Below are 26410 nucleotides of genomic sequence, written 5' to 3' on the forward strand. Positions count from 1 at the left end.
TCTTTTCATTTCAATGCGGTGAACTTGAATCTGGCGGCGAGCGGGAGGATGTCAGGGGTTGATGGCAAACAGGCAAGTCGAAAAGCTGAGCCTGACAAATCAACACGGAGGGTTTTCTTTGAAGCTGCATTCATGTTGCTGTTAAACAATGCGCTGAGAGACTCAGACAGCTCCCCGCAGAAATCAACAGCGCCCTTGGAGCTCGACCCCCGAAAGCCCAAGCTCAAGGCCGTGGAAATCCAGGCGAGCTCCGGAGTCTGGAATAAAATCTGTTTTTAAATCCTATCTCACTGCCCTAATTTTAATAGTTTATCAGCTGAGAATGAAGGTCTTTAAAGTAGCACAAAGAGTATTTCATGACAGGGCCACGCCGAAGGCATTTAGCCTGCATTTTAATCAAAATTGGAAATAAACGGAAAAAAAAAAAAAAAAAAAATCTTCTCAATCAGGATCCCATCGCAGATTTTTGCACGCCAGCCTTGTTTGGAGAACCTTGTGATTCGGTTAAAAGTAGCAAAGTTTATATCTAAGATATTCTTGACACACCAGAGGTTTACGTTGGAATCCTCCCCAGGTCCTTAAAATCCAATTCATATATCCTCAGATCAACTTCTGACATGTACATGGCTTCATTATTACTTTTTATCAAAACAAGCCCAAACTATCACACCTCCACCACCCTACCTGATACATGTGGTATTTGTACTGAAAAGCTTTTTTTGGTTTCTCTCCAAAAAAAGTTGCCAAGCATGAAGTTTATGATTTGTTCAAATGCAGTTTTTTCACACATAAGCTGTACTTCAATTTTATTTGTTTGTTTGATTGATGGATAGTTACTTCCTTGCTGATTTCTTTCCTCATTTGCATTTGCATATTACAGCAACTGTATGCAGCAGACCAGCAATTTACTGCATTTAGGGATGTCATCGCACTTGCTAAGGATCATTTTATCTTCATCACCTGGTGAGGGTGTGTTCATGTTTCACACAGGTGGGTTGGGACCTTATTTAGTTTTTTTGTAAGTTGTTGTAAATTGTAAGATATGATAAGGGGCAGATCCTTTCTTGACGTCTGTATTTTTTTACATTTTTTTACAAGTGTCAGTCCTGCATCAGTGAAAAATCATTATAAATCTGAAAGCAGCATCGGCATATCCTAGGTGTGTCGAGTACCGTACCTCCTCCTGGTCCAACATGTAGAACTGATTTCCGGCGTTCACGCGAAGATGGGGGTTCCAGTGGTCTTGGGGTGGACGGTCGTGCGTGGGGCGGTCGTGCGTGGGGCGGTCGTAGACGGGGCGCTCATGCAAGGGTTGGTTGTAGGACGGTCGATCGAAGGAGGGACGGTCGAAGGAAGGGCGCTCGAAGGAAGGACGGTCGAAGGACGGGCGGTCGTAGGTGGGGGGTTCGTGAAAGGGACGGTCATAGGAAGGAGCGTGGAAGGAGTGGGCGTGGGTGCGATGGTGGTGATGATGATAGGAGGGGGGGACGGCACACCTTGCATCTGGAAAGGAGAGAACGAAGAGAGAAAGAGGTGGGGAAGGGAGGGGGAGGGGAATAGGGAGTAGAGGAGAGGGGAGGGGGAGTCAAATCAGTTAAAATCATTGATAAGACTGAATCTGTGTCCCATTTCAGTTTTTGCGACACCATCATGTTTGTCTCTCCACAGGTGAGACCACCTGACAGCATGAGCGGAGACGGGAACGAACTCTCATTTTTCAACATTAGGAAGACAAGCACAGAGACGGAAACTTTGAGGCTCTTTAGTTTCCCAAAGTCATGAAACAGTTAGTAAGGATGAACATCTAAGCCCCCGTTAGCCCAGCGAGACCATATTTACTTTGGAAATATTGAAAAACCATCCTTTTAGAGACATTATCAGGCGGACTTTGACACATTATGAAGAAAAGTTAACCTTAAGTTTCCTGGAGAGTTGAGCTTTAGGTCAGGTGGCAGCGCAGATGTCAATCATTTCATGGCTTAAACTCTGACTTCCCCGGTCCACCTTCTGAGTGTCCTTGGAAATAATGTATTAGTTGGTGTGTAATGATCTGATGCAGACAGAGTCCTGTGCAGACCCACGACACATGAACACTTCCTGAAGTGGGTGTGACGGCTACTTGAGGGATAAACTGCACAGGAGCAGCAAAATATACAGTAAATGTAGTCTTAACTGGTATTGATAAGATTTATGTCTCTAGATTTTATGCATACTGAGCTAATGAACCAAGTTAGATCAAACTTTTATTTGACATCAAATGAAATTCTCAAATTGCCAGGAATCCATCCATCCATCCATTTTCTTCCACTCATCCATTACCGGGTCGTGGGGGCAGCAGTCTTAGCAGAGATGCCCAAACTTCCCTCATACCCCAAACTTCCTCCAGCTCTTCCGAGGGGAGTCCGAGGCGTTCCCAGGCCAGCCGAGAGACATAGTCTCTCCAGCGTGTCCTGGGTCTTCCCTGGGGTCTCCTCCCGGAGGGACATGCCTGGAACACCTCCCTAGGGAGGAGGGACATGCCTGGAACACCTCCCTACGGAGGAGGGACATGCCTGGAACACCTCCCTAGGGAGGTGGGACATGCCTGGAACACCTCCCTAGGGAGGCGTCAAGGAGGATCCGGTACAGATGCCCAATCCACCTCAGCTGACTCCTCTCAATGTGAAGGAGCAGCGGCTCGACTCCGAGCTTCTCCCGGGTGACCGAACTCCTCACCCTATCTCTAAGGGAGCGTCCAGCCACCCTGCGGAGGAAACTCATCTCGGCCGGTTGTATCCGCGATCTTGTCCTTTCGGTCACTACCCAAAGTTCATGACCATAGGTAAGGGTAGGGGCGTAGATTGACCGGTAAATCAAGAGCTTTGCCTTTCGACTCAGCTCCTTCTTCACCACGACGGTCCGGTACACCGACCTCATAACTGCGGACGCTGCACCGATCCATCTGTCAATCTCACGCTCCATCTTTCCCTCACTCGTGAACAAGACCCAGAGTTGCTTTAACTCCTCCACCTGAGGCAGGACTTCTCCACTCACCCCGAAAAGGCACGCCACCCTTTCCCGGATTTAGAACCATGGCCTCGGTTTTGGAGGTGCTGATTCTTTGCACCTGGCTTCAAACCGCCCCAGCACATGCTGAAGGTCCCGGTCTGATGAAGCCAACAGGACAACATCATCCGCAAAAAGCAGAGACGAAATCCTGTGGTTCCCGAACCGGATCCCATCCCGGCTACGCCTAGAAATCCTGTCCATAAAAATTATGAACAGAACCGTTGACAAAGGGCAGTCCCGCCGAAGTCCAACATGCACTGGGAATAAGTCTTACTTACTGCCGGCAATGTGAACCAAACTGCCAGGCATATGTTCGATATTTACCAGCTGTCCACCAGGCTCAAAGAATTTAAAATACAGGTACCTAAGCAATCACAGAGGATATCATACAGTATTTTCCACTCATACACTGAACATGACAACAACACCAGGAGCTGAGTTCACATCTTAAATATTTATCAAGAGAAATGAATAACTGAAAAGAAGAGGATGTATCCAACAACCAAAAGTGATGGTGCGAGTCCAGCGTCCAATCACAGTGGAGGTAACTTACAGAGCTGCAGCCGACATCATGGCAGACGTGGCGAAGACGTTGATAAAGGAAGACAAAACTTTGCAGGAGATGATAACAAGTATGTTACAGGTCCCTACTTCAACACGCTACGCCCCGGGGCTCTTTGCTGTTAGCTGCATCAAAAGGGGACACAGCGGTGGGTCTCTACTCATTCTGTTCTCCATCAAAGAAGACATGCTTTGCTTCCCCTGCTGCTTTTCCGCTGAAAACTACAATCATAAGTAGCAGCGGGCAGCTGATTTTTGAGGGCGGTCATATCAAGGCTGGTCCAAATGGAACCACCTGGCGTTCACTTCAACTTATTTAACATGTAAACATTTTCCACAAAACCCTTTCCTAATGAAAGTTGTGTTTTTTTTATTTCCAAAAAAGGTTTTTTGTGAGTGTGTGTGTCTCTAATGGGGTGTTTTTGAGGCCACAAACAAAATTCTATTAAGGGCCACCAAAATCTGAGGACCAGCCCTGGGTCACATGACGTCAGTATTGTCCCAGCATGCATTGTGCTCAAATTAGTAACATTTTCAGCAGGAGATGTGGTCAAAGCATATCAGGGGCTGTAAGGAGAAAACTAATGATCAGGAGTCTGCAAACCCATCCTTTGCATTCATAAGTAATCACGGCTAAAAACGATAACAGCCCAGTGTAAAAAGTCCTTGTCCGTGCCGACTGCTAAGACCTAGCACACCCTCCCTAGGCCTGTGGGTGACCCGTCTACCAAAAACCAGCAGAAATCTGTTCTGGTGTGTCCTGTTGAGAGACGGACATAAAAAGTGAAGTGTAATCTCCTCTGCTGGGAAAATCTCCCTCGAGCTGATCTCCGATTCCAAGTTAATTAGAAAAGACGTTACCTGAAATCCGAGGGTCGGTTTCTGTGCTTCAGATAATTAGAGAAATCGATCACACAGTATTGAATACATTCGTTTGGAGACGTTCCAGAAAGCTGCTGACTTGTCTCGACTGAAAAATGTTTGGCTGAAAGACTGAAGGCAAATGCAGGACTATATATACATACTTACTTATATATATATATATATATATATATATATATATATATATATATATATATATATATATATATATATATATATATATATATATATATATATATATACTGTATATATATATACACACACTTTGTTGGCAGCGATGTTAGAGGTAAATGCACTAAGAGTCCTCTCTCCAAGTTTTTAACGATCCCATAAATAACGTATGCTGATATACTGATTTGATTAGATTTTTCTTTTTTTCATTCATGTACCTGTGCTCCATCTGTTTCTCTGGCACCCGCATTCTTCTGCCGCTCCTGCTGTATCTGTTGCTCTAAAGTTGACCTCATATTTCCTCTCACTCCTTATTTATTCTCTTTGCCTCCCGCTCACATGTCTGCGATTATGTAACAGAGCATTTTATATTTCTCAGCCGCAGATACGACAGCAAACATCATGAGTCACTTCTCTCACTTTGTCCTGTTTCCTGCTGGATTTCAAACAAGCTCCCTTTTTTCTTTTTAATTATATCGTACATATATGTTACATCGGTACAGAGAAGGAGAAAAACAGAAGAGATTCATTGTACTTTGATATTAAAAATGTAATATTTTCACATCCCCAAGCAGCTTTCAGATATCCACAGGATTTGTCTTTTTTTTTTGGCTCGTTTGGCATGTTTCTACTTTTAAGTTGAAATATTTGAAACTAAATGCAGCTCGAAAAGGATTTCTGCACCACGTGAGTCAGAGTAACATTTCCCCTGCGGCCTGCAGCTCCAACACAAACGGAAAAGCCAAGTTCCCACTTTCAACATCTGGAGGCCGTACTACGAGGGTGGTGTGTGTGCACTTCTGCCTGGGAGGCATGCCGACAAAAGCAGGGTCACCATCCACTGACCCTGCGTGCCCGTCTTCCTTCCTAGATGGATGACGGGGACAACTCGCTGTGGCTCGGCACTGTCGCATCACGAATCCGAAGAGAGAGGAGCTGCCGGCCCGGAGTGCAACACAACATGTACAGCATGTCACAACAGATTATCTTTCTCCATCATCATTTCCCATCATCGCCCCGCTCCCGACGCTGCCCGGTACATGACCACAGCGCTTCCAAGCAGCAACGGGCAATCAGCTAAATGTGGCAAAATAATATCTCGGTTGATCTTTCAGGGTCCTGGATTAATTATGAATCGAGTCGCTGAAATATTGATGAGCTCCTAAGCAAGTAGAGCTAATTCATAAGGACGAATCAAGAAGGGGAAAAGAGGTGAACCAGAGAGGTGGTGGCAGGATGAGGGCTCTTGTCTCACTTCACTCACGCACATCACCCACATCTCGGAATATATCCTGTAGCCTCGTTTATATGAGAGGAACGCAATATTCCTGCACATTTGCATGCACACACACACACACATACAGGAAAGCCAATTTGAAAAAATGATAGGAGGTTGCATGAATCATTAGGGTGGACAGAGGCTGGAGGCCAGGCAGATGAGCCAGTGTGACGGTGCGGCATTAAAGGGACACAACAGTCTCAGTTTTCAGAAGTACAAGCAGCTTACAGAGTAGACAGACAGAGAAACGCAGCATATTGTTTTCTTCTTCTATCATTTTTATAGGTTTCTTTTCTCTTCTAGTTTCACTCTTGTTTTATTTCATCTGTTCTCACTTTTTTTTTTACTTGTTGGTTTTGATCGCTCCCCCAATAACACAAGTCGCTGATGGACACTGAAGTTTGTGAAGAGTTTGTGCTGGCTGTGTGATAAATTGCCTGTCCGAGATGATAAATGCACCTATGACGGATGACCTTTGACCTGTGGCATCAAGGCTGTGTAAACTATATGCCACAAATCATTATTTTAGCTTTTTGGGATCGTATATTGTGAAATATGTAGGGATGTCCCGATCAGGTTTTTTTGCCCCCGAGTCCGAGTCCGAGTCCTTTGATTTTGAGGACTTGCCGATGCCGAGTCCCGATCCGATACTTTTATAAAACAATAAAAAATGAAGAAGAGAAAAGAAAATTATGCAGGATGACCCTTTTATTATATTTTAACATGTGTACTGTAAACTGAGCACATAGGAGGTAGGCAGCTTGAACATTCTTAAGTCAGTATAAAAAATTTTAATGAGCAGAGAGACTGCATCTGCAGCTGATGTGTTGCCTGCCATTACAGGTAATTTTTATTCATCATTTTGTTTGGTAACATTTTATTTATATTGTTATTTGTGTAGCCCTGTGGCTCTTATTTCATCCTTTTATTTAGAGGATAAAATGTTTTAAGTTAATAATAAATAATAGTTCATAAGGTGTAACTATGTTTAAAAATGCTGTAGTATAACACGTTTTAATTTAATTCTATTTACAGTTAAAAAGTCAGAGTAAAGGGTTTTGTTGGTGTTAATTTTGGGTACAGTGGAGCATCCTCTCATGATCTCATCTTGGGCCACCAGTCCTGAGCCAATCCTGTCCTCACCTTGTTCAGGTAGGAGGGGCTTAGCGTCATCTCGGGCGCATCAATGATATATCGGCAGAGCCGAGCTGGAGCTCGCTGCGTCGAGCACGAGAGCTGTATGCTGTATGGTAAAATATAAAATAAGAACATTCTAAACTCCCAAGACTGACGGAGAGTCGTCGTGTAGTGGATGTGTGTGTACTCTGAGAAGCTGCCAGAGGACTGCACATTTGCCGTATGGGAGAGAGCGAGGACCAGGAGAACCCTGGACCGTGAGAGACTGAAGCTGCTGTACTTGAGAGCACGTGTTCCTGCCTGGTGAAGCTGCCCGCTTCATCCTGACCGCCGAAACCACGTCGTGCCTTTCTGCCTTTTTTCCCATCCCCACATCTCTGACTGTTGGATTCGTGAGTACCTTTGCACGTGCTGTTTTATTTTATGCTGGTAACCCAGTGAACCGGCCTTTCGTTTTTGGCCTCACCGCTCACGAGCATCGACTGGGCCTGCAACGCTTTATTTTATTTTTCATTTTCTTTAACAGCCCGGTGTGAGTGTGTGTGTGAGTGTGGGCTGTGGGTATCGTGACTTATGGTCATTTTCATTCAGTCCCTGATTTAATGTGGATCAAAGTGAGTTCCTTATTGAGTTTTTGAACTTTGTTACCATTACACCTTTAAAGGTCAACAGTGAATCTGTTAACTAATTTGATTACCTTTCATATTGTTTCATAAAATACCTGTTTGTTAGAAATAAATCTGTGTTTTTATTATAAAGTCAATACTCTGTGGTTATTTGAAATATAAGTCAGTCAAGACATTTTAAAGGGGAAGTACCTAATTTGTGCTACTTCTTAGATATCATTGGAGGCACCGCCATATTATTTCATATTATTATTCAGGTCCTTACCGGTATGTTGCGCCAAAACTAGACGAACTCAGGCCCCGTTCCAGTGTACTACAACACCCCATCATTACTAATTAGCTACCTGGGAAAGGGGTTACATTTGAAAAGGAGAACTTCTCCTTTTCCTTTTTTTTCCTTCTTTTTCTTCTTCTTCTCATAATTTAATTAACTCATCATGCACTTTTTTTTGTTGACTTTGGTACCTGAGTTCTGGCTGTCGTGCGCAATATATCTCAGTGATTGGTTATTTACATCAACAACAACAGACATGATAGCATAGGGCTGCTTCAGCTTCGAAACAAACAGGCGTGCTCTGCGCGCATGCGGTGTATGGCTGCCGCTCCGAGCCCACTACTCCACGTGTGCGTCACACCAACGCAGAGCCTTCAACGTAGGGTCTGGCGTAGGGTGCGCGTCGCCGCAAACCCTACGCTGTAAATCAACGCACACGTGGATGTCGGCGCCAGTGAGTATTTTCACCGGACATTGTGACCGGAGAGATTATAAAATACCGGACTTTGGCATATTTTACCGGACAAAGTCCGGCAATTACCGGACAACGGAAACCCTGATATATATATCCGATTCCTGATCGGCTCATAACGTCCGAGTCCGGATCGAGTCTGCAATCACGTGATCGGTCCCGATTTCCGATCACGTGATCGGATCGGGACAACTCTAGAAATATGGGAGTCTTTAAAGACAGACTTCCTCTCCTCTGCAGCCACCTGAACCCATCCAGACCAGAGAGTCTTCTGAAGGGGAAGAAGACTCAAGAAAACTCAAGACTACGTCCACGCGAGGGGGGTTCCACCTTAAAGCGCTATTTTAAAACAAAATTGATCAACACCCACATAAAACCGCTGTCATGACGGTTCATCCTTTTATTATCTTCTGGTAGTGGTCACATGATGTACGTTTGGAGAAACGAAGTGACCCAGACGAGTAAATCAGGAAGAAAATGTGATCCAACTATGTCGTCATTTTCAAAGGCTTCATCCCGTCTACCCTTGACCACAATCCCGGGATTTTGAAAACTAAAAAGTTTAAATTTTTTAAGTTGAGTCCTTAATATTAATCGTCATGTTTATTTTATTTAAATATTTATTTTATATTTAATATTTATATTTTTACTATAATAACAATACTTAATCATTATTATTATTAATTAATATTACAATATTTTATATTCATTATTCATATTTCATATTAATAGTCATTCATATTTTATTTCAATATCTATTTAATATTTATATTTAATAATATATTACAATGATAATGAATGTATTATTCTTTTATAATAATATTAATAATTCATTTATTATTATTAATAATAATAAATAATATTTAATACATTTATGATTATTATTAATAATTGATGTTATGTTATATTTAATATTTACTTAATATTTATTTAATATTTATTGTTTTAATTAGTATTTTAATATGTTTATTTAATATTAATAGTCATTAATATTTTTTGAATTAAAAGTGTTACAAAGCCGTCCACTATCACATTTTATTTCTCAGAGGCCTTTAAAAAAAAGTATACACCTTTTTGAGAAGTGAAACTTTTAGATTTGATTGTATTTGCTGTCAGCATGTACAGTACTCCATATGGGTCTCTATCAGACTCTGATTGTATTATTCAGACACATTGTTCATCATTCCAGTCAGGTGCGCCCACTTCCGTGGACACAGATCTGGAAGATGCTGTGTAGCTGCACTTTGCACCACCGGTCGGCATCGCGGAGCAGCAGGGCGGTAAAGCCCGGCGCGGCATGCCCCCCTCCAAAAATCTGCAAAGCCCTTGAAACCAAACTTTGCAGCTGTGCGGGGAAAAGTCATGATGCTGAGTTCTTCGCCATGGGAAAGCAGCGTGAGTCATCCACAGTCCAATCTGCATTACTCCACTGTAGGTCTACCTCTCCACCCCCGAGCCTGCCTGTTAAGGGCCTGTGAAGCGCGGCTCCCAGAATTTCAATGAGCGCTCTCTTTCTTATGTCTGTCCACTCGTACGCGCAGAGCACCCAGACGTGGCTCAGGGTTTCACAAACGCATAATATCAATTTAGCACAAGCAGAAGTGCTGAGCTGCCTCTTTTCACCGCTCCTCTTCTTCTTCCCCGCGCTGTCTTTCATTTTCTCTCCACGGCCTGCTCTCTGAATCGTTTCTTGCTTCTCTGCCTTTGTTCCACCCTTCCTTCCCTCTCGGTGGGCTCTTTTTGCCGTTTCTGCTGCGCTAAGCAGTTTACAAAGACAGAATGCCACGCACCAATCAGATGGCCGGTCCGCCTCAGTCAACGCTGTCATCGCCGGGACCCGACAGGCCTAATGTTGATTTATACACATCACTGATCTCCAAAACAGGGCTAAAAATAAAGCTTGCAATAAGTCCGAGGCCGCCCGAGGCGGAAAACGCACTTCTGCGAGAATATTGACCCGAAGCTTCTTACTTTCTAGACAAGGGAGCACCGCATAAAGCACGTGCCGTAACTGTGACCTCGGATCCACCGCCACTACGTGGAAATGCGCTGGAAGACATCACTACAACTGGGTCAGATGTGGGATTTCACCAGCACATATGTGCAGAACAGGAGGCTGCTGTCACTGCTGAGTCAAGGGGGGGCGTCAAGTGTGAGCGGTAGGGTCACACAAACCCACAGGGCCGGGAGGAGGGGGGGTCTGCAAGGGTAAAAACAATCTATAAAAAGTAATCGAGTGTTGTTTCTTTAAAAAGGAAATGAGTACACGTTTTCTGCTCCACAGCTCAATGTTCCTTAAATACGTCCGTGCCGAGTCGATAGGTTTGTTGATCAGTCCCTAGTGCTCCGGGATTAGCTCACGGAGGGTTGAAACCTCGCGCTTACGAAACTCTGTGCTTGTCCTGTGCAGTCTGGCGTTCACGGTCTCGTCACCTCGCCGACGTAAACTGGTCCACAGAACACCCGCGGGTAACGTGATGCGTGTGGAGTCACAAGCAGTTGAAAATGATGGCAAACCCACCATAAACACTTTTGTAGAACATGACAGCAACGGTATAATCCCTACATAAGAAACCGTCTCTATTTTTAGCTCAGAGGGTCCCCCTACAGGCACGGAGGTTACCGTATTTTTCACACTATAAGGCCCTTAAAAAACTTAAAGGGGACCTATTATGGGATCTAATACCTATTTTAAACAGGCCTTGAATGTCTTAAAAACAAGCTTTTGATTGTTTTTGCTAAATAAATTAGAAATTCAGCCTCTGAGCCATGTCTGCAGCTTCCCAGTGTCTAACCTCATTATCTACGCAGGATTCTAAGTGGGCGGGGCTATGATAATGAGGCTCTGTGCTGATTGGCTGCCTGAATGACGTGATACACCGCTATGAAAAAATGGCGGAAGCTCCAGCCGGCGGAGTTAGTTGTGGGCGTGGTTTCACGCATCGGAGGCCAACCGATGCAAATCGCGCCCGTCGTTACGTAACGACGGGAGCAGAATCTGAACGGCTCGTAGATCCACATCACACTGGACGGCTCATCCGGGCGGCTGTACAGACACTGCAGAATTTGGTTGCTTTCCTCCTTCTCTGAGTTGGCAGGCTGAGGGGAGACCACTTTATATATGTTAAAGCACAAGAAAACTTGTTTTTCATAACAGGTCCCCTTTAAATTTTCTCAAAAATCAGCAGGGCGACTTAAGTATGAATGTTGTTGTGGTTACTGACCTCGAACCAGTTTCATGTGGAACACTGAGCTCAGAAATCTGTCAAATATTTATGTGACTTCGATAGCGACAAAGCCGCTCCGCTTGATTGAGGGTCGGACCGTTCAGACTCTTTAAAGTCGGTCCTTGGTCGGGTACGAATTTTCAGACAACGTTAGATAACTAATTATGTAGCGCTGGCAAGCAACCATCTCCCAACATCGATTCAACGTTAGCTTACTGTGATTAGACATCAAGCCAACATTAGGTTTTTAGCATAAACCCAATTTTCAAATCTACATCATAATCCAATTATAATCAAATGTTGGAATACAACGTTGTTCCAACCTCATACCAACTTCAGGTGTCCGCTATCGCTGACAACGATGAACCAATCAGAGAACAGGACGTATTACGACTCTTACCTCCTCCACTTTTTACTTGTGGATTCGTGGAAGACGAATTATCTAAAATGTGAGTTTATTTTTCTGTTTTGTTTCAACTGAACGACATTCTGAATTATTGTGAATTAGTTGAATAAAGTTCAACTTACCATACTGTTTTTTTTCGCTTTATATATGTTTTATCATGCCTTATATAAACACGCCTTATTACCCGGTGCGCCTGATGAAAATAGACCCGCTCATTGATATTGCGCCTTATGATGCGGTGCTAATGGTCCGCAAAATACAGTAAGTTGCTTTTACGACAATTTCTGATTTACTCTGCTTTGGCCAACTTTTGTTTTCTCCGGAAACTCGGATTTAAGAGCCATCGTATATAATGATACCACTATCACGAGAAAGTTAATGTGCTAGCTTCGGACATACTGTAAGACACACAAAAAGTGCACCTCTAGTGGGACAAAGTGGTACTACAAAGCTTACGGGTAACTTTCATGAAGTGTCATGGCACCAAAAACATCGTCTTTTTGATATATCTAAGTGTAAATCTGGCAGAAATAATTTACTTCTTAGTTGAAATGCGATTATTTGTGACTTTTCGTGATTTATACACGCCAGTGTTTCTCAAGGGTGCTGCCGGAGCTGGAGGCGCTAACAAACTTGTGTCAGAGATAAGTTGCCTCTAATTACTTAACGTCATTTTAATGACCACATTATTAGGGCTTGTTCCCATTTTTTTCCCTCCTAATTACACAGGATGAAACATGGACTTGGACAGAATAATTAGGTTACTCACCTGTTTCTGCCTTTCTTCTTTTTGCTTAACTACGTACAACGGTTCGATTCGTGCTAACCCATCTCTGATGTGAGGAGTCAGAGCAGTTTTTATCTGGTGCAGAACATTCGTGTGATGCATCAGGAGACGCGACGGCGTCTTTACTTCGGTCGGTATTAAGCCTCTCCTCTTCCCCCTGAACGCAGAGCACTACAGTAAAGTGTGTAATGCACAGCGGGACATTGTAAAGATTTTCCCAAGCTGCAGAACGCTGCTCTCCAAGCTATGAATGGACATTAGACTGATGATTGAATTTTAAAACAGAATGACACAGCGGTTTGCCTTTTTTTTGCAGTGCCAGAGGATAATTCTTCACATCTTCTTCAGCTGCACAGCGGGACACGGGAAGAAAGAGACTCAGAGCAATAATGCGCTCATATCGGCAGCCTGACCGCATGTCAGCACTCTCGTGCTACGATGAAGCCCCGAAGTCGCGTAAATGTGGGGAAAGACATGCAAATAGCAGGTTTTATCCTCAAAATACATAAACTAAGAAAAAGACATTAATTATTGAATAAATAGTCTTTGCATCAACTCTGCAGTTTATTCATGCCCAACTGTCAAGGTCAAAGTAAAACACATCATGCATGATAAAGAAGTTCGTAGTTCCCCAACTAATCTATAGCAGAAGTCTGATGTTTAAAAAAATGAAAGTAACTGAGATTTTAAAGGAGACATGTAGTGACCTTTTCAGAAGTAGAGAGAATTTCCTAAAGGTCTCTGCGAAATGTCACTGGACTGGAATGTTCAGGTCATGGATCCAGTTTATGCTTAAGCAACTACATCCGTAGCCTCTGTATGCTTGTTCACTTCCTAATTACCCAACCGAAGGCTAAGATGGTGGTGCTTTCTTTCGTTTACCTCTCTTATGTAGTCAGACATGGGAATGCAGCCGATGAAGCACATAACGCTGATGAAAGTTGACCGACGGTAACACTGATATAACAATATTTACTGACACTGGTCGGCTACCTTTCTGGGAGATTGCACGTCAGGGCAGCGTGGAGTTTAGAGTATAGCTATGATGGCTACCATAGAGGCATAAATCACCCATAATGCATCCCTTTCAGCCATGGCTTTAGCATCTTGGGGGGACTATGAGTGTGTTTTCTGACTCAATAACGGGTAAAGAACGTTAAGACACCCTGAACTACAGCACACGCAACGAACCGAGCCCTCGCCAGCTTGCACCAAGCTGGTAGAAAATATCTGGCTGGGAGTTTTAGTCTAAGATATTTAGACTTTCCTCGTCTGCGGTTCAGCCAGTCGGTCGCTGAGCCAGGACATTGTTATATATATATATTAGGGCTGGGCGATATATCGAGATTTTAATATATATCGATATATTTTCAAACACGATATGGTACGAGACAATATCGTTTATATCGATTTAAAAAAAAAATATATATATTTTTTTTTTTTTTTTTTTTTACATTTTTTTTTTTAATGATTTTGATATAGCTTATTTAGTGACAAATTGACTTGAATGTTTTATTTGAGATTTGCACAAATGTTTTGTTATTTGCACAACTGTCAACCTCAGTGGAAAAGTCTGCCTGTTACCGTCTACATTGTATTAATTGCACAGTGTATTTTAATGTAATTGTTATGCAGGAAAGGGATATTTGTTTTATTTTATTCAAGAAGCATTTTATTCTATATATGCAGGCAGTTTATTTTTATTTCATTTGTTTTATACATTTTGATATTGTGCAGAACTCTGTTAATAAATGAACCTGTGTGACATTTGGCACGAGGCTTTGTATTAAAACTGACTGTTTTTTTAAGGGTTTGCCTCAGAAAAAAATGAAGCTAACAGAGATGCTATGCTATAATGCTTTGGGGGAAACCCCAATTAAGGCACAGAAAAAATATCGAGATATATATCGAGTATCGCCATTTAGCTAGAAAATATCGAGATATGACTTTTGGTCCATATCGCCCAGCCCTAATATATATTATTATATATTAAATGGTGGCCAGACGGTGACACCGGGGTCGCCTTCTCTTCCTGTGTGGAAAAATCTCTAGGGATCCAGTGGTGTTGTCAACATTGTTCGGACCCATTTAATGAGCTTTAAAAATATGTTTAGGCTGTGTTTTTTGGAATTGTTTTTTTGTGAGTTTTTTTTTGTTTTTTAAAGAGAAAAATCTGTGAAAAAAGTGAGATTTATGTCTTTTCAACTGTTGATTCAGGGTTGGGTTTTTTTCAGTCAAATCTACAAAGTTATTCTCATGTTAAACTCTCACACTTCGACATTTCCGACATTTCACATTTCAACAAATTTTCTAAATGTGCCACCTCATTCCCAGAAGTTCACGTCTTCAGACTTACAGAAGTTGTGGTTTTCTCCGCGATTGAAAGCAAACACGTTTACAGGTTCCTCCATGTTGAGCGCAGCGGCTCGATTAGGCGCTACTCCTGAAACAGCCAGGTTTCTCAACTTTTCATCATCCATCGTTGACCTTTTTAATTTTTAATCAGCTTCAGCATTAAGAAGGTCCGTTCACTGGCGCCTGCTATTTTATACAACCTAAAGATCTTATCTTAATGAATCTGGTTAGCTAAACTGTCCAGTTGGTGCAGAGCTCTTTTTCAGGGACGTTCGTACTTTGAACAAGCTTGAACGGTCATTAGTTAATAATAATTAGTAAAGTCTCAATAAACGTTGAACTTTGGTATCATATTGTGTTTTGTTAAAACATTTGTTGATAGTTCCAAGATAGCTTTTACAATTAAATTCCCAGTGTATCATTTGTAAACCCTTAACTTGGAATTTCTGATTTCTGACTTGAAAAACAAAAATCTAAAAACCACAAAGACAATACATTTTTGAGGACTGAGGTTTGGTCAGTATTTGACCGAGATATGTTAACTTCAATGTTTTTAAGCCGATTAGAAAAAAATGCAGTAAATACGTGCGTGGGTTTCCTCCAGGTACTCCGGTTTCCTCCCACAGTTCAAAAACATGCATGCTAGGTTAATTGGTGATTCTAAATTAGCCGTAGGTGTGAGTGTGAGTGTGTCTGGTTGTTTGTCTGTATATGTGGCCCTGCGATGGACTGGCAACCTGTCCAGAGTGTAACTCCTGCCTCTCGCCTGAAAATAGCTGGAATAGGCTCCAGCAGACCCCCGTGACCCTGCAAAGGATAAGCGGGTATAGATGATGGATGGATAGATTTAGCAATATTAGGCTTAATGCTAAGGGGGCTGTTTTAGTCAGGTGGGCTGGTACCATAAACAGTGATTTTTTTATTGATTTTATTTTATTTATTTATTTATTTATTTTTTTGTGAAGTTGTGGATAGAATGAAATATGAGAGGGCTGGATAATTCAGCGCACCACATATTTAAACAGATTACTGAATGACATACTTTCAGAATTTGACTGTATTTTAGTATTTTAGCTGTATTGTTGTCCGACTTCGAGCTGCTGCAATTTCCGAATTTCCCCTCTGGGGATCAATAAAGGACTATCTTATCTTATCTTATTTGATTCACACAACAGGTTTTTTTTATGTATATTTGTTCAGCTATTAAAACTGGAATATTTTTCAAATGAAATAATTTATTTTCGATTTTTAAAATACCGGTATGTGGAGTAATATGGAAATTATAGACATTTACTGAATATTTTCAAACAATTAAAACGTCAAAAAACAAAAAGGGCTCAAGAAAAATATTCACATCGTAGTTTTAATGTTAATTTAGTCGTACTGTACTTAGAGACTTTTTGTTACATTTTCATTTACCAATTCGGACGCCGGCGCATTGAGTATTGACCAAAACTGAAAACTGATCCAACACCAGTAGCAGCCGTAGCACTAAAGCACGTCTCCATCTGCTGACTCAAAACAGGAAGTTCAAAGGTAGTAATGCTTAATTTCCTGTGCTAGCTTGCAGAGCCGCCACGAACTCTAACTCTCAGTCACATCTAAAAAGTTACAGTTCCCTTATCTTCAGCGTGATCGGGGAGATTTTACCGACGCCGACATCAGAATCAGAACAACAGGTATACCATAAGGAGCGGTACATGAATGCACAGAGTGGAGAAATTAATAACAGAATTAATACCTGGGTGAGATTACATTGGTTCTAAAAGTCAGTTTTGATTAATTTTCAATTAATTACCGTGCCCTGCTTAAAATACTCAAAAGAGGTTTTTTTCCACTTCAGAATATGTTCCCTCTGAGATTTCCCAGATGTAATGAGATTTAATATGAAAATGAGCAAGGAACCAGAGTTAATCCCCAAAATTGGGATTTGACAGCGCAGTGATTTGATTTATGCGTTTCATAGAAGTGACGGCATCCGTCCCCGAGGGTCGGACTCCTGAAGCAACCGCCTACCTGCCTGGCAATGTTCTCAAAGAGACGATGGGGGCGATGGGCTCACTCTCACCCCGGAGATTATCACCTGGAGTGAGAGCATCTCCCCGCCTGGTGTGACAGATTGCACACGGGGGCTTGATGTCACATCAGAGCTCGATTTAAAATGTCAGTTATCTCACGACAAGACACCTTCATTATTCTTAATTGTTTTTTCCCTCCAGATAAAAGAACTCTGACTCTGTCCACTCGACCTCACATGTCGGAAATCTGCTCCACTGAGCGCCGTGGGACAGAAATGATCAGCCGATAAACCCCAGGGGCCGGGGCAATGCCTTGTCGGGCTACTTTTTTAGTCACTGCCAGATCTCTTCGCTGCACAACAAGGCAGACGAAGATGCTGAGCTGTTTTTACTTTTCTCCATCAATTCCCTTTAGAAAAACAAGCCCATTAGTATATGTTGCTATCATTAGTTACTCTACTGGACAGACGTAGATTTTCTGAAGGGGGGTTTGGAGCCAGCTCATGTTCCTCGAACATATCTGTGGCTCCTGACTCCTTTAGCTCAGGGGTGTCGAACGCAGTACTCGAGTTGAGGGGGGATGAGGGGGATGGCATCCCCCCTGAAACGGTCCAAATCATCCCCCCTGTAAAACTGCCATCCCCCTTTTCCATCCCTTATGTCATTTCATCAGTGAATGTGGTTTTACTGCTATTTCAACATTTAGAGTCATCACCAGAAAAATAACACCAGAAAAATAACTTATTTGACAATTTTCACCTGTTTCAAGTAGATTTTCACTTGAAATAAGTAGGAAAATCTGCCTGTGGGATTTATCTTCTTATTACAAGCAAAAAAATCTTGTTCCACTGGCACATTTTTCTACTTATTTCAAGTGAAAATCTACTTGAAACAGGTGAAAATTGTTGTTTTTTCCAGTGATGAGTCTTGTTTTAAGTGTAATGAGATTTTTTTGCAAAAATGAGACATTTTAACTAGAAATAAGCCAAATATTCTTGATAAGATTTTGCGTTTTTGCAGTGATCCACTTTAATTATCAATATGCCTCTGTCCTTCACAGGATAAGTTCAGAAAACTGTTTTTATTGTTGTGTTTTGATGTATTTGATGTAAGCCCAGTGGATATGTAAAGCTTACAGAAGGCTGCATTTAACTGCTGCTATGTCATTCCTGCAGTATTTCTGCAGGTGTTTTGGTCAGTGCTATTATTTGTAATATATTATTTGTAATCAGCACAAATTATCTGTCTCCATATGATAAAATCCACCATCCCCCCTGATTTTTTTTTACAACTCGAGTACTGGTTGAACGGCAGTCCTCACTGACTTCCCTGACCGGCTTCTTGTTTCTAAGGTGTGACCCACAGTTACAAATCACTGTGTCATTACCAGACTCGGGCAGACCTTGATGATGATCCATTAATCGACATCAGGGGGAGCCCTCCCCACTTTGCCAACCCATCACCATCACCGACAGAACTGGGACTGCTGTTGAAACTTTCAAGTTTCTCCCAGGACCGGAAGTGGGAGACCAACAAAGTCGCCATCCTCAAAGAAAGGCCCAGTAGAGGTTGTACTGCCAGAGGACCTGCTGATCCAGTTCTACACGGCAATAGTCCAGTCTGTTCTCTGCTCCTCCATCACTGTTTGGTTTGGACCAAACAGGAAAAGAACAGACTGTCCTGAGTCAGGAAACGGGTAGGTAACATCTCTGCAGACCCCTCACACCCTGGTCACAACCTTTCTGAACTTCTCCCCCCTGGGCGGTGCTACAGAACCAAAACAACCAGACAGAAGAGCAGCTTCTTCCCTCAGGCTGTATCTGTGTAACACAACTAAAACAATAACAATCTAACAGTTACTTATGTGTATATACAGGACTGTCTCAGAAAAATTAGAATATTGTGATAAAGTCCTTTATTTTCTGTAATGCAAAAATGTCATACATTCTCACAAACTCAAATATCATATCTCAAAAAATTTAAATATTCTGGGAATCTTAATCTTAAACTGTAAGCCATAATCAGGAATATCAAAATAATAAAAGGCTTGCAATATTTCAGTTGATTTGTAATGAATCCAGAATGTATGACATTTTAGTTTTTTTAATTGCATTACAGAAAATAAAGAACTTTATCACAATATTCAAATTTTCTGAGACAGTCCTGTACATATATCTATATATCTATTTACCTCCTGTTTTTATTCTTTATTTTGTTTTATTTATTTATTTATTGTATTATTTTTCTTGCTTATGTTCATATTTCCATTCTTTTTTTTTCCACTTAAGAGAGCCAAGTGAACCGAAGACAAATTCCTCGTGTGTGCTGACATATCTGGCAATAAAAGTGATTCTGATTCTGAATTAGGTGTGTTGATGCCAGGAAAGGAAACATCTAAAACATGCAGGAGGGCGAGACCAGCTGATCCACACCAAACATGACTGGACTGATGACGAGGTGATGAGAGCTGGCCAGTCAAAAGTCCAGACGCCAAATTACACGTACATTTATTACACGTACATCATTTTACCCGATATGGATGAAAAAAACAAATCAAGTTTGAAATAGGAGTCGACTGAATGCATCCTTCTTGCAATTTCAGTGATAACGATCCCAACTCGCACAAACCATCATCTTGGCGTTGGAAATAAAAGATGCACTGATACACGCAATAAAGTTGTGTCTTTTACTGCTTATTTTATGTCCCACATTTGTAAGAATGGGTACTTAACTTGCCAAGTCGAAAATTCTGTCTACTTAAATGTGTTTTTAGTAAATTGTGTGCGAGTCGATCCAAGATTACGAAGGTAAATATTTGTGTTGCTACTGATCAGAACACTTTAGAGTAACTCTCGGTTTGCTCTCATGAATCTAATTCGTTGAAGCAGAAGGAAGGCAGTTGTTTTCAGAACAAAATAAAAATCCCCCTTAAACTCACTTCGATCTCCTCTGGCTGAAACATCCAACAGGCAAACCGAACAACAAGCTGGTGAAGAGCATGGTACTGGTCTGAAACAGACAGATTTGGGTTCCTAGGAACAGTCATGACCACAACAGAGCAAACTGTACCTCATTAATAACTAACCTGAATTACAGCGGCTAACATGTTAGCTCCAGAAAACTCTACTCACTGGGTGGCAGGAGCGCCGCAATCTGGCTTTGCAGAGATTTTGTTTGATTTCACACTGCAAAAACAGCAAAACTGTTAGTAATAAACCTAATACATTAATCCCTGGTTTATCGCTGAGGTTACGTTCCAAAAAGAACCCGTGATAAATGAAATCCGCGAGGTAGCAACCTTTTTTTTTTTTACAATTGTTATACAAGGCTTCAAATTGCTGAGATCAGCCCCGCCCACCGCGACCTGAGTAGCAGGATCTGAACGGGAGAAAATGAAAAATGATTATGAAAAAAATACAATAAGTACAGTAGGACAAATTGTGACTGGCGTGTATTTCACTTCTCTTCTGACTGCCGCTGCATCCTGACTCGCTCTGTAGCGTCTTTTTCTTCTAAAGCCCGCGGTGCAGGTGTGTTTTTTGAGAGAAGAACATAGTTGTGGGTATACCAGCTTTATTGATACAGGAAGTGAAGAAGCGGGGAGACTGTTTAGCCAATCAGAATGCAGAACACGATGCACAATGCAAATCCGCGAAGCAGCGAGACGTGAAAGGTGAACCCCCTTACAGCGAGTGATTACTGTATTCCTAAATCTAGTCAAATTTGTCTTTATTATGAGCAAAAATATCTCAGCCAATGGGGTAAGAAAACTTGTCTTGACCAGAACTCTTAAAACCAGCAAAATAGTCTGAAAAATCTTTAAAAAAGTAAAAAAAATTCTTGAAACAAGGCTTTTTAACTTTCTAGGAAATTAGTTTTTGCAGTGCAGAAGCAGAGCCCTTCAGAGCGTCGGACGTTCGGCTCACAACAGTACCAAAGCTTTCAAGATAACGTGAGAATCATGAGGTGATCTGCCCGCTTAAACACTTTGACTTATGTAATGACCATCTCCTGACATGTAGCTGAAATGTCCTCTCAAGTGTTTACCAGAAGCCTGCACGGATCAGCATCGTGTCACGGTACAAATCACGCTCGCTCTCAGGGTTTTATGTAGAAAGCTGAATGGATTGTTTATGGCACATGTGTCCGCGGCATTAACGCAGCTCTGCCGTGGCCCAGCGCCAGAACAGAGCCGGCGAGAGGCTTGTGCAGCACTTGTGAAGCAGGCCGGAGCTTCTGACGGGACTAGAGAGGCTGAGATTCACAGCAGCTGGTGCAGCACAGCTGGTCCCCCCCCTCTGGTGGGACCCGGGCTTTAGGGGTGAAACAAGCCCGTTCCCCACCCCCCACTCCTTATCACAGACGTATGATGGAGCCTATTCTTCAGAGCTCCTGCGTAAATGGAGCAATCAGACTCCGCCGAGCAGGTTTTCTGCCCGCAAGGTAAACAGGTTTTGACCGCTTCGCTGTTCTGCACTGTTTGCTTCTCGCCACCTCAGCGTGCATGTGCTCGTGACTTTGATTTGATTGTCACTGAAATGTTGATGGAGCCGAGATTATTTCTGCAGGAGTAGAGTGGAGAATAAACGAGGCGTCGCGGTTAATAAGAAGAGAAGTGGCTCAGGAGCCGTTCCACCTCTCAGTGGGTTTAACCTCAACGCCACTTTTACTCAGAAGTAAACTTATCCTATCCTTATCCTAGACCAAATCACAGCATTTCTACCATTAGAAAAGCTAACATTGGAAAAATATAACCGTGGCCATCTTTTTCAAGAATTTTGGTTCCCATTATTTTCTGGTTTAGAGAACTTCATTGTACGCTGATTGCTATTTTACTGTAATCTGTAGCTATTCGAGTTTTGATGCCCCTACTGTTACTTACTGATGTTATTTTCCTTTTTTTATTTATTTTTTCTCCCAGTTTATTTATTTTTATTTATTTATTTATTTATTTATTTCGTGTGTATGTTTTTGTGTTGTTTTTTTTTTGCGGGGGGGGGGGGTTGTAGGTGAGATTTGGAAAGTGTGCACAAAAGAAAATTGTAAGACCGCCTGCCATTAAGGATGTTTCTGATTGCCTTTCTTTTGTGAAATAAAAAGGTATTGAAAAAAAAAAAAAAAGTAAACTTATCCTTGTCAGTACCAACACTTTTGAGTACCATATTTTCCGGACTATAAGTTTTTTTTTCATAGTTTGGCCAGGGGTGCGACTTATACTCTGGAGCGACTTATGTGTAAATTGATGAACACATTATTACCGGTTTATCATTTCACATGTTATTTTCAAACTAAACTGTAACTAACGATGAGTCTGACATTAGCGACGTAGAAGAGGAAGCGCCGCATCTTCTACCTCCGGAGTTAGCGGAGTTGTTTAAAAGTGACACCGTGCCGCTCGGTGGCGCAGTGGGTTAAGCAAGTGGCTCATATGCTGAGGCTACTAAATTATGGATAAGCCCTGAATGCAGGCATTGTGACGTAGAATTGTCAAATTGGTTTGATTCACCGCACGAATCGGCACACAATACTTTGTAATACTGTATTTGACCCGGTCTTTGTACGTTTTGAACGTATAGAAACGTAATTCTCATCAGTTGTGTGAAATAAGACCTGGAAACAGGTATTTTGGCATAGAATTGTCAAATTGGTTTAATTCATCGTACGAATTGTTACAGATTACTTTTGTAATACTGTATTTGATCCGGTCTTTGTACTTTTTGACCGTGTAGAAACGTAATTCTTACCATTTTAAGAATGAGATGTACCTGCTGGACTCTACTGCCCTTACTTTTCAACAACTTGCGCTTCTTATAATTTTACCTCTTTTCTTATCATTTTATTTGTTATTTACTGTTTAATTATGTTTTGCCGCTTTTAATTTTGATGTAAAGCACTTTGAATTACCTTGTGTTGAATTGTGCTATACAAATACACTTGCCTTGCCTTGCCTTGCTACAGTCATCCTGCAGTGGTTGCAGGTTCGAATCCCGACCTGTACACCGTTGCTGCATGTCATCCCCTTTCTCTCTCTCTACCCCCTTCCTGTCAGCAACTTGAATAAAGGGCCACGAGAGCACAAAAAAAATCTTTAAAAAAAAGAAAAGTGACACAGAGGATTTAGATTTCATTGGATTTTAGTTATTTGGAGTGACACGGATGGTTTGGTAAACTTCTTAGCATGTTATTTATGCTATATTTATCTGAATAACTCTTAATATGTTATGTTAACATACCAGGCACGTTCTCAGTTGTGTCATGTAACGTAAGCATACCGTACAATTATTCAGCCTGTGTTTGCCTCTATTCTATTTTTATTTTAAATTGCCTTTCAAGTTGACATGTCTGTTCTTGGTGTTGGATTTTATCAAATAAATTTGCCCCAAAATGCGACTTGTACTCCGGAGCGAATTATAGTCCGGAAAATACGGTATTTCATACTCTTTTCATGACCACAAGAGAGTTCAAATATATAATTTTTATTGGGGGGGGGGGGGTTGACATTTTGCGCTAATCAATGGTACCATTGAATAGAATATGACAAAAGGTTGGAACTATATGTAAAATCCAAAAGCAAAGACAATGATTCTTACTTTTACTTTGACTTTTATTTCTGTGCAGGTAGCATGAACCCAAGATGATGGCTTTTTTTCTCTTCTTTTTCCTCATGAACTTCATTTCATTTGGTAATATACGTTTCTTTTTTTTTACATTTCAGACCCGCAACACATTCCAGAGAAAGGTGGAATGAGGCAATTTACTGCTAGTAAGGATGTGAAAGAAGAAAATAATGATGTTATTTCAAAGATGTCAACAGGGGATTGCAATGATGGTTTGGTAGAACAGCAGCGTCTATGAAAGGCTGAGGCTCTACGGAGCAAAGATGGGCAGAGAATCTCGATTTTTGTCTACAAATTCACCAGAAAAATCATAGAAATGTTTGAAAACAATGCTCATCAGATTAAAAATGGAAGGGATTTGCACATTTCTCCCTCCACAGTGCATAAATCATTAATGGATCTCAGCAACCTGGAGGAGTCTCGGCACATAAAGGACAGAGGCACATGTAGGATCTCCAGTCCCTCAGACGCATCAAGAACCAGCATTCCTCCACAGCTGATTCAACCGCATGGACAAGTGATATAATAAAGAGACAGATTTACGAATGGGACCAAAACATCCATCCATAAGGAATGGGCGATATTTTACCGTTCACGATATACCGTCGAAAAAAAATTCCCCACGATAAGAATTTGTCATCTCGCGGTAAAAATGATAAATTCCCGTTGATGACGTTTTTGTGTAAAGCTGATTTATGGTTCTGCGTTAAATCGACGCACAACGTATGTGTGCGTGAAGGAAGGAAGGAAGGAAGGAAGGAAGGAGAAGGAAGGAAGGAAGGAAGGAAGGAAGTAAGTAAGTAAGTAAGTAAGTAAGTAAGTAAGTAAGTAAGTAAGTAAGTAAGTAAGTAAGTAAGTAAGTAAGTAAGTAAGTAAGTAAGTAAGTAAGTAAGTAAGTAAGTAAGTAAGTAAGTAAGTAAGTAAGTAAGTAAGTAAGTAAGTAAGTAAGTAAGTAAGTAAGGAAATGAGCCAGAAAGAAAGAAAGAAAGAAAGAAAGAAAGAAAGAAAGAAAGAAAGAAAGAAAGAAAGAAAGAAAGAAAGAAAGAAAGAAAGAAAGAAAGAAAGAAAGAAAGAAAGAAAGAAAGAAAGAAAGAAAGAAAGAAAGAAAGAAAGAAAGAAAGAAAGAAAGAAAGAAAGAAAGAAAGAAAGAAAAGAAAGAAAGAAAGAAAGAAAGAAAGAAAGAAAGATTCCCGTTGATGACGTGTTTGTGTAACAAACATGGCTGAAGGCGGATCTGAGAGCAAGGAGCTTGAGTCATTACAGTTTTGCAGTACAGGTGAACTCATTTAATTGGTTTTTATCAATTCAATTTAATTGGTGTAGTTTAGTAGCATTTAGTATCTTTTAGAGCAGTGTTTTGGGGGCTCCAAAGACTGAATGTGGTGATAAATTTATAGTTACAAAGGTGGAGTTGAATTGGTATATTTTTTATCGTAATTTTTATCGTTATCGGGATAAATGCCATAAATTATCGTGATACATTTTTTAGTCCATACCGCCCATCCCTACCATCCATCCATCCATCCATCCATCCATCCATCCATCCATCCATCCATCCATCCATCCATCCATCCATCGGGCTTATCTAGGTTAAGGTCATGGGCTCGACTTCCTCCAGCTCCTCTAATGTCCTATTCACACTGGACTGAAACCGATCATGGAACCGCAGTAATTCAGTTATTACACCCCGACATCTGTATTCAGTTCCCTATATTTACTTGGATAAGCAAAGTCTGTGTTTTACCATAATTTACAGACAATAATCGCGGGACGTGATATCCAGGCATTGCATTTTATTAAACGACTGCCTTCTTCTCATTCATAAGCATCTGATGGGACACTCGAGAGTTCGATTTTAGTTACGACACATCACAATGGCATGTCGGTCTGGGTTTTGAGTTGCCATGGCAACAGTAAACTTAACGGCATTATGGAGGGCTTCGATGAGAGTGGAGTTTTTCCTTGAAGCCTAAAGGTTTTACGGCATCAGAGAGGCGTAGAGCTTCATGAAAGATAAAAAGTGCCTTCTTCTACTGATCTGAACGTCTTAAGCTTAATGTTGATTAATTTCTTGATGTTTATCAGCTTGAAATATCAGCTCATTACACTACATGTGGTGGATATAGGCTTACGTTGTGATATTATATCCCACTTTGGACTGGGAATACCAAAATGACGCTGGGAAAGAGGCAGAAAAGACGACGAGAGGAGTTTTTGTTAAAAGATTCAAACTACAAACCACTGAATTACCGACCTGTGCTTTCAGACGGGATTAAAATCATCTGAGGGCCTCTGCGTTTGCTGAAATAGGGTAGGTCATTTGCGGTGGAATTTTTACTTGTCAAATCACAGACGGACGGGATTGAAAAGCACAGACGTCCTCCGTGATGATCCTGAGCAAATGAGGCATGAGGCTACATCCACACTACAGGTCTTAAAGCCAGATTCAGATTTTTTTTTGCCAAAATATGATTTTTTTCTCAATGAGAAGAAACCTGAGAAAAAGGACAGCAACATGTTCGATTCTGGCCATTTGTGGAGCGATGGCTT

At 41.4% G+C, this 26410-nt stretch overlaps 1 protein-coding gene across 10 annotated transcripts in view; it reads right to left on the reverse strand.

Moving 5' to 3' along the window:
* The window catches only part of syngap1b (synaptic Ras GTPase activating protein 1b), a 308706-nt gene that overhangs the window by 232306 nt on the left and 49990 nt on the right, over positions 1-26410 (reverse strand). For all 10 annotated transcript variants that reach the window (XR_009781899.1, XM_061717453.1, XM_061717452.1 and 7 more), the window contains exon 2: positions 1178-1503. Coding sequence is in view for 9 of the 10 variants with exons in the window: in XM_061717453.1 (XP_061573437.1) it covers positions 1178-1503 (326 nt within the window). In the remaining variant the exon portion in view is untranslated. The remainder of the gene's footprint in view (positions 1-1177; positions 1504-26410) is intronic.

The sequence above is a fragment of the Cololabis saira genome, chromosome 3 (genome assembly GCF_033807715.1).
Source record: "Cololabis saira isolate AMF1-May2022 chromosome 3, fColSai1.1, whole genome shotgun sequence".
Classification (NCBI taxonomy): Eukaryota; Metazoa; Chordata; class Actinopteri; order Beloniformes; family Belonidae; genus Cololabis; species Cololabis saira.